The sequence below is a fragment of the Archocentrus centrarchus genome, chromosome 14 (assembly GCF_007364275.1).
Source record: "Archocentrus centrarchus isolate MPI-CPG fArcCen1 chromosome 14, fArcCen1, whole genome shotgun sequence".
Taxonomy (NCBI): Eukaryota; Metazoa; Chordata; class Actinopteri; order Cichliformes; family Cichlidae; genus Archocentrus; species Archocentrus centrarchus.
Window position 1 is genome coordinate 5,683,148 of NC_044359.1, and position 15,490 is coordinate 5,698,637.

The window sequence follows — 15,490 nt, forward strand, 5'->3', positions numbered from 1 at the left end:
AGGATCACCATCCTCACCTTGACGGGCAGTGCAGCCCCTCTATTCTCTCCTCATCTTGGACAAGAAACGGCCTGCTTATAACACGCCGGGCCCGATCCCTTCTGTTGCCTTCACCTGATATCCCCTTGAGCCTCAGTTTCTCCATCTTCCTCAGCAAAGTGGTGCACCTCCTCCTCGGCGGTTTCTCAGAGTAGCAGCTCTCAGCTTCCAGACTCATAGTGGATGACCCTCCACCAGGGGAGGGGGGTCCACTGAGAGATGTATCCAGGGATGGGGTCTTGTTTGAGGAGGAGCAGCGGGAGGAGCTCCTGCTGTTCTCCTGGTCATCTGGGGTAGTGGCAGTGCTGGCAGTGCTGGCAGTGGTGACGGTGGAGGCGTCAATCGACTCTTGGAGATGGTGCTCATTGTGGCCTTCGCTCTCAGTACTGCTGGAGCTGTGGATGGAGCAGACATCATGGTGGTCATCGCATGTCGACACATCCTGCGGGTTGGGGGACAAGCGAAGGATATCCACGGCAGAGTCGAGGCGTCGCCATTGTCGTGTCCGCCTGTCGTAGGTCCAGTTGGGACTGATGGCACAGAAGTCTTCCTCACTACCTTCATCTCCCTAGAAGATGAAGAAGATGGGTGGTTCAAACAAACATAAAATGTCAACCACAAACACGCAACTATGACATGTTTTTAACAGCAAACCTGTACTACACAGTCATGGCGTGAGGTTTGAAATGTGTATTTGTATAAGTTGCATCATGGGAAGTATATCACTTTTGTCTCTTACCCATCAGCAGAGACTGAAAATCAAAATATTTTCACCCTCTTTAGTATTGATAGCACTTTCCTTGGCTTGAAAAAACTATTTTATGTTTGTTTGCATGAATTTAACATACCAGGAACTTCACAACAACAGGCATGAAAAACAAATCAGACAGTTCCTCCTAGAGAACGAAACTGTTGACGAGGAGGAGTGATCAGCTGATGTCAGTGCTTGAAGAGTAGATTTCATGGTGTGAAGTCCCCCCCCGATGGCGCCAGACGCTTCGATATAAGCGTCCCGCTGTGTTCAAGTTACTCAGTGCTCACTCTCAGCACTCACCCTGAGTTTTGATCTCCGCAGCTCCAGCCTCATTTCCACGCATTTGTTTAAAGTGATTAACCTCCTGCAAGAGAAAGAGGAGTAAATGGAGGTTAAATGGCACAATTTTTACAATACAATTTTTAAGAAAATGAAGAGTTGTGATTCAAAATGTGACCTGAAAATTTGATTTAAAATATGATTCTGAGATCACGAGGTGGCCAGTTTAATACCCGAGCCAGGAGCACGATTGTGAAGAAAGAACCCTCTGTCTTTACCAGCACTGTTTAGCTCTTTAGGAAGGCACCAAACAACCAGCTTCTCCAGAATAGCATCTAATCAGGCACAGATCATACTGTGTCTGGAGTGTTTGTGCTCAGTGAAACAACCCTGGATAACACTTTTAAACCTTAGACTATTGTTTTTGTTTTCACTTCAAATTTAGTCAGTTGCAGCTCCAAAACTGTGAGTCCAAAATGGAAAACCTTGGGCTCTTTGGATAGGTGAGTTTTGAAAAATAATTACTCTTCTTCTTCCAAACTGAATCTAAAAATTCTCATGTGCAACTCTACCAAATTTGATGCAGCAGAAATAAAGTACAACAATGCTACACCCACTGTAACAGTACTGGGTGGGTTCTTAAATGAATGCAGGATACTCAACAACCATTAAACTGTATGCATTATGGTCATTTCCAGCTCCATAGTTTTTATTTCTTGTGGTGCCTCTCAGTGCATCCTCTGTCTGAAAAAAGTGGTTTTAGCTGCCTTACCCCTCTATTTAAAACAACTTTGTTCTGATTGGCTGGGTGGGCAGAACTTCTGTGTCTGAGATGCTCATATTAGGGACATCCTTCCTCTCTGACATCATATAGTTCCAGAGTAAAAAACCTATCTGAAATAAGGTGTTTAGTGCAGTTTAAAGCCAGAGAGTTTGCCTCACAGGGATTACTTGTACCAAAATCTTTACAACTTGGCAAAGAATGGAAATGCATCCATCTTGAAATGCCTATGGACACTTATTTGGGCACTTAGAATCTGATAGAAAAACTCTTAAGTTTTCTGCTGAACTTGAAGTTTTATTAACTTTCTAAAAGTTGTTCATAATGATCTCCAACTCCTGCATGGCATTCTTTACCTGCAGAGCGACTCGAGAGCATCCTTATCCAGGAAGTGGTGATCGCGCTTCACCCACTCAATGTCAATGGGGAATCTGCAGTCTGACACACAAGACGAATGACACAATAATAAGCCGTCTGAGGCACCATTAGGGGTTGTGCTCATCTTGAAGTTAACTGAACAGTCTGATATTTACCTTTGAATAACTGCACATACTGAGGGAAGCCGGCCGCTCGCAGCCAATCACAGGCCTCCTTAGCTTCAATCTCTGCAAACACAGAGAAAAGAAAACAACATTTGATTTAATTATAATAATTTCATGCGCCGCCTGCTTTAAAAGGGCAAATATTTGCACTTAATCAGCTGTCTGTTTATGAAGTTTAATTACATCTGCAGTTGAAAAAAAAAAAAAAAGAAAAAAAAACATGGAGGGAGAAAACCGGGGAGCACGTACAGGCTATTAATTAACTGTGACTCTTGGAAGAGGCCATTTTAATCACTGCTAATTGGCTAAGAGTGGGGATATTTTTGAGAGCGCGAGGGAAAAGAGGTTAAACTTCTTGTCATCTGTCACCTTCTTCCTCTGAGACTGCTGCTATGGATGGGCCGATCAACACTTCAGCTCTCACAGGCTTCTCATTTTCCATTCAGACCACTCCACTCAACAGTGATTACACTAATATTTCACATTAATATTCTGCAATATGTGCATCGTTGATTCAAGCTTTCCATATCCCACATAGCAATATACCTGGTTTTAATTGATGGCGTTAACTTGGGGTAAGTCTGGTCTGGGCCAGGTGGTTGTGCTTTGGGCCACATCTGGCCCATATAACCCTTGTCAAGCCTGGCTCCTAATTTTTAGGCTTCATCCAGCCCACACTGAACTTCCTGCAACCCATGCTAGACCTACCTTATTACTTTTGGCTCATGTCTGGCCCATACATTGCGTAATTGAGCCAGCAGTGCCAAAAGAAGCCCAGATAAAGCTCAAGCTAATAAATTAACTGTGACTCAACAGGTGTTGAATTAATATGATCAAATAGTAAAATCTAGTATCTTATCAACGGTAAATGACACTTAGCAACACAATGGGCAATCCCAAATATTTAATTTGGTAAAAGGATAGTTTAGCTAGCTAAAAACAGATAAGTCTTGCAAACAATGGGACACAGTGGGCTCCTAGTGCTAATCCCACAACATAAATGTAACATGTCTTTGCCTTGAAGCATCATTTTCAGCAGCCTCACAGAAAACACAAGCGAACCCCTTTATGTTAAAGATAACCACCAAGCTGCCAATGACTCAGGAAGTGTTAAATTAAACATCCCCCAACCTAGGTTAACTTGCTATAATTGGAAGGGGGGTGTCCCCCCAGATGGTGAAGCTGCGGTACAAGGGTTGTCTGTACACAGCAGACGATGACGGTGGAGAGCTTTTGCTAGTTGCTGTGCTAACATCCCTGCTAATGTTTCCTTGTTCTACTGTGAGAATTAATCTGATCTGTCATCTGTCATGATGCTGCGCCCCACTAGTGGGGTGCGTCCCACAGTTTGAGAAACACTGATTTAAGTGGTGGCCATTTTATCAAACACATTAAAATGAATGCACACAGTAGAGTACACGGGAAACAGTGCTTGACACAATAATGCTCTTCCCTGACTGCACACTAAGACGAGAAACAGGAACAGACACAGGCATACATACTTCAACATATTTCCTCCTCACTTCAAAATAACATACAAGACGCACGCAACAGAATACCAATTAATTTCAGCTGCTGTGCAGTATTTGTGAGGAGAGGTATTAGAAAAGGTTGAATGGGTTGGAAAACTCCGACAATATGCCCTGACTTGAAGCATCAAAAATGTTTAGTTGATCCAGGATGTTTACAATATGCAGCGACAGAAATCATTTTCTCAGTCTGTCTGTGCGGCTCAGAAGAGGATTTGGATTTCTCAAAATATTTGTCCACCACAACTCCCCCTGAAATATTAAACCTGCTCTCTCTCCATGCAGAAGAGGCCTGTCGCAGTTAGCAGTCAGAATACTGCCAAGGGCATTTCTTGTTTTCATATTCAGACAGCATGAAATATGGCCAACATTAGTCTCCACTAAAGAACAAACAACAGCCGTTTGCCCATGACGGATTGATTCTTCTAATGCTTCTTGTCTGCTGGTTGTGTTTTTTTTTTTTTTACTGCCTACTTATTCACTTCAGCTGACACCAAAGAAAGGCATCTAATTCTCATTTTATTTTATGTGACTTTTCAAAACTTTGACTAAAATTCACTTGACAGCAGGATGGAAACTTGGCTTATGATATGGTCTCTCTCTACCCCCAGGTCAGAGAACAGCAGATGGTCCCGATATGTAAACACGGGCGGAAATTAAACCTTCAAAATGACAGAAGGGGGAGACAGAATGAAAGGAACAGGCTGAGTGGTAAAATATAGACAAATTACCATGTTTATTTTGACCTTGACATAACTGGCTAGTTAGGTGTTTAGTCTGTTTTCCGGCCTCACGATGGAGATGTGACATTCAAGACAGGAAAGGGATCAAGTGCTTGCCGAGCGGCTGGCTCACGTCTACAAAAGGAGCTGTAAATCCAGGGATATGTGGGTCTACTAGAGCCTTGAACCACTTTTTCTCTCACTCTGAGCAACGTCTCAAACCATTACCAGCACAGAAAAAAAGCACGGCCTGTCACTTTGCAACCTCTGGGCTCACAAGATTAAAGAACTTGTCATTTAAACCAGTTTTCCACTTTAAGGCGGTTCTTATTCCCTGCTTAAAGGCAACAGTGGCTCACAGCTTACAGGAGCAGCTTCTGTAGAAAATGTTTGAGGTTACAGCCTGTAGGGAAAATCTTAGTAGGCAAACCGGATGACTGTTATTATTACAATTATATAACAGTTTAATTGAAGTCACTGAGGGACAGATGCCACATTAAAAGTGGAATTTCTGTCAGTACGCAGCACTGTAAATTGCTGTGGAGGTAAGGGTTAACTGGGGTTTGGAGGCAGCATGGAGAACTTCCAGGAGCAGTCGGGTGCTGGTGCCCCACAGCCTGTAAATAGCTGTTAACTGTTGGGACTCAGTGAGGTTTGTGGGTGTTCAGGGGCTTAAATCAGTTTTTACATGTCCCATAGACTGGAATTACTACAGAAATGTGTTGCACTTCTGCTGTGACTCAGATATAAAAGATTACAAAACTAGAAGGTCAGTCAACCTTGGATGAAAAGCTGATTTCATTTGTTTTGTTGCGTGCTACGAAGTATTTAGATGTTTATACTGTGCTTTCAAGCTCAGAGACTCTAAAAAGGCATCAGGACATAAAAGACTGTCTTCTTCTTAACAAGAACTTTGCCTCTATATCTAAGAGGTGAGAAATAAGGAAAAGAGAGTGTTTGGAGTGCTCGCTCAATTCTGGGAAAGAGATAATTTGCAGTTGTTCTACATGGTTAGAAAAAGCTCTAATTCTCTGTTTTAACATTTGAACTGATTCAGTCTAGGGGCAAAGGTTTATTTTTTGACTTCCTTACCATGTCTGGCACACTTGGTTTAAAGTCTATGTGACTAATGAAGATATCATCAACAAAAGAGCACCCTCTAACTGTAACACACAACATTTTAAGATAATTTAACATTGTAAAAAGGAACACAAATAATCATGATGACACAGGAAAGAGGTCATTCAGCTGACTGCGGCTACGCTGAATGGCTGTGGATCCAGACCACTGCATCACTTAAGCCTGATTTATGCTCGCCGTTGCTGGCTCTCACTGAGTGAAATCAGATTCAAATAAAGTGCTGTACCAAAAACCTGCTTGTGATTGCTTTGGTTGCTAGCAGGCTGCCACAGTTAGCTGTAGTCTTCCATGTTTGTCAGCAATACTCACCAGCTACTAGCCCAGCTAGTGAAACTTGAAAAAGTGCAATGCAAACCGGAAAATGAGAAGGTTCACTTTCAAAGTAAAAGGTGTGCCTCGGCACTGCAGCTACCATGTTTCAAAAGGCATGGCTCAGAGAGGAGTGTTTGTAGACAAGTCTGTTACTTTTATTCAAACTATAACCACAGCAATATGCTAAAAATCTAAAGAATCACAAGGAAGTTTTTGCCAACCAGTTGGGGCATACACGACCACTGGAGACCAGTCTCTAGGCCTGTGTGACTGGGGTCTTGTCCAGGCGACCCTACACTGTGACCATGTCACGTCCAAAATGGCAGACAAGTGGTTAGAGGTCAAGTGTCTGCAACACCTCAGTAGGACCACAAGTGTTTTTATAAACATAGCTGTCGCCATCTGGTGGCCTTCAGGCAGAATGCAGGTTTAAGGTACTCCACTTGGAAGCTAAATCCATGTTGTAGTCTGTCTATGGATCACACAGAAGGAGATGCTGCAACAGCTTGAAAAGATGAGACTCTATCCATCCATTCTCTTCCACTTATCCTTTTCAGGGTCACGGGAGGGCGGGAGCCTATCCTAGCTGTCATAGGGAGGGTACACCCTGTACAGGTCGCCAACCTGTCACAGGGCTAACACAGAGAGACAGACAACCATTCACACGTACACGTAACTTAGAATCACTAATTAACCTAATGCCACTGAAACCGGAGTACCCGGAGAAAACCCACGCAAACAACAGCCAGGTAGAACATGCAAACTCAAGGTGGATTTGAACCCAGACCTTCTACCTATAAGGCAACAGTGCTAACCACCACGTCGCCCAAAAACTCAACTTCTTCTACTCCTTTACCAGCGCTGATGCAGAGTTTTTTTCCATTGAGTGTGAACACTTATTGTTCAGGTGTAAACTGCAGCAAGTCCAGTGCGCCTCAAGTGCCAGTATAAACAGCTCCTTCTTTTGTGTATTTTTTTTTTACCTTTCTGAGTTCTTCTGTCTTGTGATATTGCATTTATTTTTGTTATTTCGTGATTATTTTATATTTCGTGACTTTTGTTTCTTCATGTCCTGGCTGCTGCAGAGGATAAGGTACATTGTTGCTTCATTTACCAGTGAAATGGTATAAATGGTGTAAAGAACGTGTACACAGTCTGAGAAACTAGAAGGCACCGAGAAGCTCTTCAGAGGGTTTAAGAATGAACCTAACTCATTTCTGCCCCAATTTTCACATGAATTACGATTCCAGTGAGGAACCAAACATTCCCCACCTGTCAAGAAACAACAATGCATTTTAAACTGGGCTCTCAGGTTTGATGAAAGACTTGAGCTGCCACATTCATGGTCCCCACTCTCCTTGGCTTAGTATTTACGTAAGTGATGGTATCTGCTGGGCTCCTGTTTGAGTAGCAGGCAGAGGCCTCTTCCCTTTCCAAATGACTTTGTCTCTGAGGAAGTTGTGATTTGGCCCCTCTGGGCCCTGATAAGATTGGAGTGCCTGATTAGGGTGACTCCGCCCGACCTGCTGCAGGAAACTGGACAGTGCATGTGTGGATGCAGAGAGGAACTATGCATAGCGAGGTTACGTGCTCGGTGGGCCGTTTGTGTCTGGGTGTTTATGCTTGTCTGGACACCAAAGCTTTGACCTGGAAAAGCAGAATTACTGCTCAGCAGAAAATAGGATAATTTGGGGTTTATAGATTTTTCTGTTAGGTCATTACATACATTACTACATATGACTCCAACTGAAAATAAAAGCTAATTGTGTACACTAAAAATATGGACTTAAAGTCTTGACATATTCTATTAATCTAATAGTGTAAGTCAGATTTCAGACTGATATATCATTATGAAGCTAACAGTCATTTTTCTGACAGGCATTTAACTACTTTAAAATGTTTATGAAACTGCGTGGCTTCAGGCTGTGTTTGGACGCATTAATGCCCTCTTATTACATTTTGAATGGCAGATTCTTCATAAATTTGCATTAGAAATATTTATTTATGTAAAAAAACACAAAAATCGGGCACCAGATGGAAGTTCAGGGTAGATTCAAAACACTGCAGGTGGTATCTTCTGAATCTCTTTCGAATGACTATTGTGATCTTTCCTCTTTTATCATCTCCACTGAATCACCGAACAGGAGCATGATTTCCTCTTCTGTGCTCTCCTCTGTGTTTGCAGGAGTTAGAGCTGAACGAGTTAACAGTTCTGTCCCATATCAGGTTGGTTTTGTATTTTTTATTTGGGGAATAATGTACTAAAAGACTTCTTTATTTTAATAGCTTGGATGTGTTTTGGTAAGATTTCTGCTCAAAATCACACACAGAGAGGGGTGTTCTGGGATGTTGAGGCTTTCTGGAAAAAAGTAGGACAGGTAACTTTACCTTAAGAAAAGCTAATCAGATAACGTTTGTTCCTAAAAACTGGCTAGTTGTCTGTTACATAAAAAGGCAACTATGCCTTTAATTTGAAGACTACACTGATTGTAATGAATATTTTAACAGTAAAAACTATTCAGTTTATTGTAATCTTTAACAGATGTCTACAGAAAACTTGAAAATGATAAATTATATAAAATCTGAGACAGTAAATTAAGCCAGCTGTCTGTATATAAAATAAGTAGTATCAGGTCCAACTCTGTTTCAACTTTAGCACGCATGCTGTGCTGCTGTTTGTGTTTTTGACCCAATCTGCAAAAACCAGATATGCTCAGCTCTCTTCTCTCTCACTCAGCTACATCATGAGCAGCTCCCGTCCTTCAAACGTCCAATACTTAACTGATATTTGAGGGCAGCACTTTCTACCCCTCACCTCCTCTGCGTGACTAGTCCACTTTCTGTTTGCCGTTGCTTTAGAGGTGTGGATGGAGATCAGAGGCATGTCAGCTGCCTGTCAAAACAGCATGCAATGCTTCCGTCCTCCTCCTCGCTCTTTCTCCTCGGTATTCTCCTGTCAGCTCGGGCAGCTTTGCAAAGTTTAAGACGCCTCCGGTTATGATGGGCCAGAGGGGTAAATGCTAAAACTCACCAAGACCAAGAACAGGAAATAAATAAATAAATAAATAAAAAGTGGTTGGGTCTTTTTGCACTGCCTGCACACAGGACTGACAGTCCAGTATCTAAATTTTATCAACACTACATTAAATAATGTTGGGCGTACTGTGGACTCTGTAAGAAAACAAAACTTATGACCCTTCGGTGCACAACATGCCACTACTCACAAATAAACAGATTTTAAAGAAAGAATTAAATCCATTAAAGCTGAAGAGATCTGTTCCTGTAAGCAGAAATAATGAGTTGTTCGGTGGAATCAGCTGAAAGGACCTTTACTTTGACCCAAGTACAGAAAGAATTCATTGCATTAAAGCCCCTGGAAATACTCTGTTCAAAAGTCCTCAGGAAGCAGTGACCCTAGGTTCATGACATTCAGTAAACACAAATTCCCATTCATTCAGCCTCCTCAGTAGTACGCTTCCAGAAACTTCTAGCCATCTTGAATAAACTGGTGAAAGTGCACAAACATAAATATCAAACTATTCATTTTCTGTCTGTAGTCTTTGATGTTTTTACTTTTATACATTTAATAAATCCATGGCTGGAGTGGATGTGATAGTGTAATTAATAATGGTCAAGAAAGTCAAAATCAGGCCAATAGGTCTTATTATTTTACTGCATGACATAATTACTTTTACACTGGGGTAATTTCAAGGGTTTAGTGAGTTTTACAGCTATCAAATCTTCCTCTTTCCTGCAAAAAAAACAAAAAATCTAAATTTTACATTTACAAGAGCAGTTATAAAGTGCACTAGATACACTTTTTAACTGCTCTTGAATGCAAATATCTAATCAGACATGGCAGGAACTCAATATATTTAGACAGGATCAAGATGACCTGCTGAAGTTCAAACTGAGCATCAGAATGGGGAAAAAAAGGTAACCTAGGTGTCTTTGAACATGGCATGGATGGATGATGATGGCAGCATGAGGTATGGATCCATCCTGCGTTGTATCTACTGGTGATGGTGTAATGGTTTGGGTGATATGCTAGCCTCAAGTGGCCATAAGAGGAACTCCAGTTTTTTGACGTTGGCCTAATTTTTGCGTCTAGAGCCTGACTTACGGTAACATGATTCAGACAAATAACAATAATCACCTAGACCAAAAAATTAAACCATTTACAAGAAAAAGGCTTAATGGCCACGATGATGTTGGCCGTGATGCCTGTCTGTTGTAACTATAGTAAAAACATTCATACAAGTCCAAAATAGTAAATAATACCAGCACAGAAAGGATACAACAGCGTATGCAGTCAAATTCAGTGTATTTTTGATCCTCCTGAATTTTATTAAACGTCTTTCTGTGCTGTGTTGTTAAAGTCTGGTTAGTTCATACCGTGAAATATCTTCTACAGCAAAATAATTGATAATAATTATAATTTATTCAACATCTGTGTGAGAACACTGAGCAGTTTAAGCATTTGCAGGATAAAATGGGTAGTTTGCACTATTGTGGTACAGTTTACAGTTACAGCTATTCTGGACGGGTACAGTGGATACGCCTCTGCTCGTTCTCAGCTGTCAGTCATTGCTGTATTAGCTCATACCTCATACGTAGGTACAGTATAATTATTCCTCCAGTATTGTCCTCTGTTGCTAACAACACAGTCTGTCCAGAGCCTTTGGGCCAGTGGAAAGATGACTTTTCAGAGTCTGGATAAACACTCTCAGGTTACTATTAAGCTAAGTGCAAGGACAAAAGGGGCAGTTTGTGGAAACATATCCAGATAAACAATGACGTGTCAGCTATGTGCCACCGGGCATAAACCCAGTTCTATTTTATTTTTCTTTCGTCCCAAAGCACTTGCTGCACGTGTCATGTGCTAAATTTAATTTCCAGCTCCCCTGCCCATTGCTATTAAGGATTTTACCTGTCAAAAGTTTAACATCGTTCTCAGCATTGGCCTGAATTTGGTGACATAGGATTGAGATGCTTTAAAATCTCTATAAAATCCTGCTGTTTAGAAAAATGATCTAAATGGTCTTTGCATCCAATTAAGGCTGTTATTCTGGACGAAATCTGAGAATGTCACATTTCATATTATTACCAAACTAATCTGACTTCTAATGCAAGAGCTCCTGAGCCTTATGTTGTGATTCTGTCGTTATACGTGCAAAATTTACTGCTACTAACTACTTCACAGTATCAGATCTCACTTTACATCTATACTATACTGTATAGGGTTAGCATATGTGAAAGGTGATTCTAGCATTATAATATGCATCAACAGTTGAGTAGTTTGCAGAAAGCAGCATATTTCCCAAAATGTCAGAGCTTGATGAGACAATATTTTTCCAAGCTGTCTGTAAAATATACCTTTATGGCCAATGGCAGATGATCTTAGATTAGCATTAAAAAAAGGAGGAATATGACTCTCTTCAACAGCCACAAAATCTGACTAAAATTACCAAAATCAAGTTTACCTAAAATCAAATTTACTAAGGAATAGGCGTGCAGTGTTTGTGAAACGAAAACCAAATCACCTTGATTTGTTGCTACTGCGGGTAATGACAGTCTATGATTCCTTTTTGTGATATACCAAAACTAGAGTTAAAAATGGGAAAGTTCTCTGTGTTTCACACCAGATAAGGGCAGTTTCAATCTCTTTTTAATCAACTTACAGAGATACATTATCTCAGCTAAATGCACTATAAGCTGTACTTCTCAACCGTGAGAAATTGTAGTGAGTTTCATTCCATCTTGGCCAACTTACAGAACTAAGTTAGATTAGTATTACCAGTACAACACCAGCCCATCATGACAAAGAACCGTGAATTTCAGTCTCTTTTGGTCAACTTACAGGGATACCTTAACTAAAGTTTCTGCAAGCTACAATAGCTAACAATGAGAAACCTGTTTTGTACTTTTTGAGGTTAAAAGATTCAATGAGTTGTGTTTGACTTAAGTAAATATAGTGGCCTGGCACCCATGTGAAAATTATGAAAGAAGAGCTAATTTCCCAGCAGGTTTCTCAGTAATTGTTAATTAAAGAAGCAGCTACAGATGGTTTGGCCTGCAACATATCTATCCTCAATACGGACTCTAAAACTTTAGTGCTTCCTGATACTTAATGAGACAATTGTGCATTTAGGTGGAAAGGCCTATAGCTCATTAACTGTTAGGAGGAAAACAACAGATACAAGGTCCTTGGTGAGTCTTCAGTTTTACAGCAGTTTTAAAAATAAATTATGGTTAAGTTGTCTTTGATGAAAAAAAAGGTCAACTGATATATTATTATTATTTATGATATAAGACCCCCTGTACTTTGTTTTTATGAGGCTGTCTGGCATTTACAGATGAGTATCTGGAGAAGGAGGAGGAAATGGACCAGAATTAACTGCAGTCAGAAAAAGAGGAGAAACTCTCTCTTAACCTTTACTGGGGAAACTTTTCTTCTTTTTTCTGTGCAAAGCAAGAAATACCTGTTGTGTAGAAGTTTCTGAAAGATATTCTGGGAAAAATGTAGTTATTTTGAGAGACAGTCTACATTACGTGCCATAAGCTGCAGGTTTATCAGGCATTAGACTGAACTGTTGGAGCATTTGGGTTTTGCACTTTTTTGTTGTTTTTACTTTTATTCACTGGTTAGGTTTAGGTCACTGAAAACTACTTGGTAAAGTTTTCTTAGTTAGGAATAGGGATTAAAAAGTACCTGACTAGATATTTTTAGTTAGGTTTAGGCACTAAAAAGTGCTTGGTTAGGCTTTCTTGGTTAGCTATAGACACTAAAAATTACTTGGTTAGGTTTAGGCATCAAAAAAATACCTGACTAGATATTTTTGGTTAGGTTTAGATAGTGACAACAAGTTTGGTAGGTTTTCCTGGTTGGGTTTTGGTACTAGAAACTGCCTTGTTAGGTTTACTCAGAGAAAACTGCTTGGCTAGGTGTAGAAATAGATTATGGCTTGCAGTAAATTTGCCTGTTTATGACAGTAACTCTACTTGTTGACAAACGACAAGTTGGGAATAACAGACCTTGTGTGTGAATGATCCATGTCAGCAGTGTTGACAAAACGACACTAACCTTGGGGAAGAGAACAGGCTGGAATAACTGTCTAGTCTTAAAGCCACTGCCAACCCTCCTGTCTGCTTTCATAGACTTTATTGCTCTGTTAAACAAGACGGTCTACTTTCATTAAATAATACAGCCACGACTGCTGTACCAGTAAACCAGTGTCCAAGGGCACCTTGTACACATCTCTGTGATGCCAGGTAATTCATTAACACTGCTTACTGACAAAGATTGACATTTCCATTTGCTGCATGTTAAAACCATTTTTTGACCTATGACATTAATTATAAAATAATTATAAAAATATGTTTCTAACTGTAAGGTTATTATATAAACTTTGTGGGCAATAAAATTGGTTATGACAAACCAAATGTCCAGAAATCATGAACATTTCATTTACAATAATCAACAAAAAAGAAAAGTTACAAATCTTTACTTTTCAGAAGCTGGAAGCAGAATATTTATCATTTTTGTTTGACAAGTTAGGGAAAAAGCTTCACTTACTTCTGTTGACTACCTAATATGCACATTTCTGTTTGATAAATAATCATATGAAAATGTTTTGCAGAGACATCAGCACAGACATTTAAAAAAAATGTCCCTTGTTCAGTTCTTATGCCTCAAAACTAAGAGCTAAAACAAACTAGCTGAACAATGAACCACATATATGAAGCTACTTTCAGCTGCTCCCTTATTCACAAAGGGTCTCCACAGCAGGCGGCTCCTCATGTTTGATTTTTATGCCGGATGCCCTTCCTGACGCAACCTCAAAAGGACTTGTCTCTCCTCCTGGGATCAAACTGGGGGACCTTTTTCTTGTTAGGCAAATGTGTAAACCATTACACTGTGGAGCCACATATACACAGTAGGGTTTAATATTTTTCCCGAAAATGACATGAATCAAATCCCGGGAAATGACGAGCCATTTCCCGGGAATCCCGGGAAAAAGTTTATTTATTTATTTATTTTAATTAGGCCTTCTGTAGCCTGTGTCGGCCTTAACCTATTGTGATATTTTAGAGGTAGCTTTCCAGCTATGTCCTGTTATGCCCAGTAGGGGGCAACGTTGGCTTGATTAACGCAATAAAACCTACATCTCGGCATTTGAGTGCTCGAGCTATGCGGTGTTGTATCGTTCCTCAACACTCCCTTAACAAATATAATTCAAATATTCCTCCATTGTACATGGAATTATACCAAGCTATTTTACAACTGCTGGTGCAGAACAATACGGTTCATCTCCACAGCATTGATAATGGCTCAGCCACGCTGTCGTGGCGACATCTGTTACACTGTATCTCCACCAGTGGAACGCTGTAATAGTCATTGAAAAGTTAACTACCGTACTACACTATAATATGGCATAACACAGGGCCTTGAGTAATGCACTACGACTTGGTCATTGCCATTCTGGCAACAGCAAATTTATAACACCGTGTCTGAGGGTTAAAGTAGGTTCGCTGTGAATCGTCTTTTGAAAAACTGGCCAATCCTTATAGCCTAAAAAATATACATTTTACTCAACTCCATTTTAAAAGCGAAATATGTTAAAGCAATCTATTTCATGATAATTTCTTCACACATTAGGCCCGTATCCTAATTCATGATTGTTAGTAAGCAGCTGCAAACGAGGAAAAGAAACACTCGAAGTTAAACAGATATTTCTTTATTGTTCAGGGCAGGCATATTTTATAGGCTATATAATGCAATATAACAATATATAATAATATAAATTATATAATACAAAATACCTTAGGGTAAACACATTGCCTACGATTTTAACAAATTAAAGAGGAAAAAAGTACAACTGTGTAATACCTCTATTAAAACGCTTGCGATGAAGGCTGAAGCCTTAAACGGAGGCTGAACGTGCCTGAAATGAAGAGTAATGCTTTTCGCATTAAACGAACCCTTCTCTCAATATTTCCTTAAATTTAACATTCTGAAGCTTTCTTTTCTTTCTGAAAGTCAAATCGACGCGCGCGACTTTTTTCCCGGTTTCCCGTCTAACGTTTCCCGGGAAACGGGAAATGGTTCTGATCGCATTTCCCGGGAATCCCGGATCCCGGGATTAAACCCTAATACACAGCACCTTTATTCAAATTACTTTTCAAGTTGAACTTCAACAAAAAGGCGCCAGGAGTTGAACCAATAACCTCCAAACAGCATTCATATTGTTCTCACTCACAACATGATCTTTCTCACATTAACACACATTTACTGACATGCAAAAAACATGATGGGAAAGTTTAAGTGAAGGATCCAGTCTGAGGTCCAGCAAAAAACAAACAAACAAAAAAACACAGATCTCAGGCCCATG

General features: G+C 40.2%; 1 protein-coding gene across 3 annotated transcripts in view; it reads right to left on the minus strand.

The window, feature by feature from the left end:
- LOC115792643 (rho GTPase-activating protein 7) overlaps positions 1–15,490 on the minus strand; it is a 126,802-nt gene that overhangs the window by 23,205 nt on the left and 88,107 nt on the right. For all 3 annotated transcript variants that reach the window (XM_030747257.1, XM_030747256.1, XM_030747258.1), the window contains exons 2-5: positions 2,387–2,458; positions 2,210–2,291; positions 1,094–1,157; positions 18–607 (exon numbers count right to left, since the gene is read on the minus strand). In XM_030747257.1, the coding sequence (XP_030603117.1) occupies positions 18–607; positions 1,094–1,157; positions 2,210–2,291; positions 2,387–2,458 (808 nt within the window). The remainder of the gene's footprint in view (positions 1–17; positions 608–1,093; positions 1,158–2,209; positions 2,292–2,386; positions 2,459–15,490) is intronic.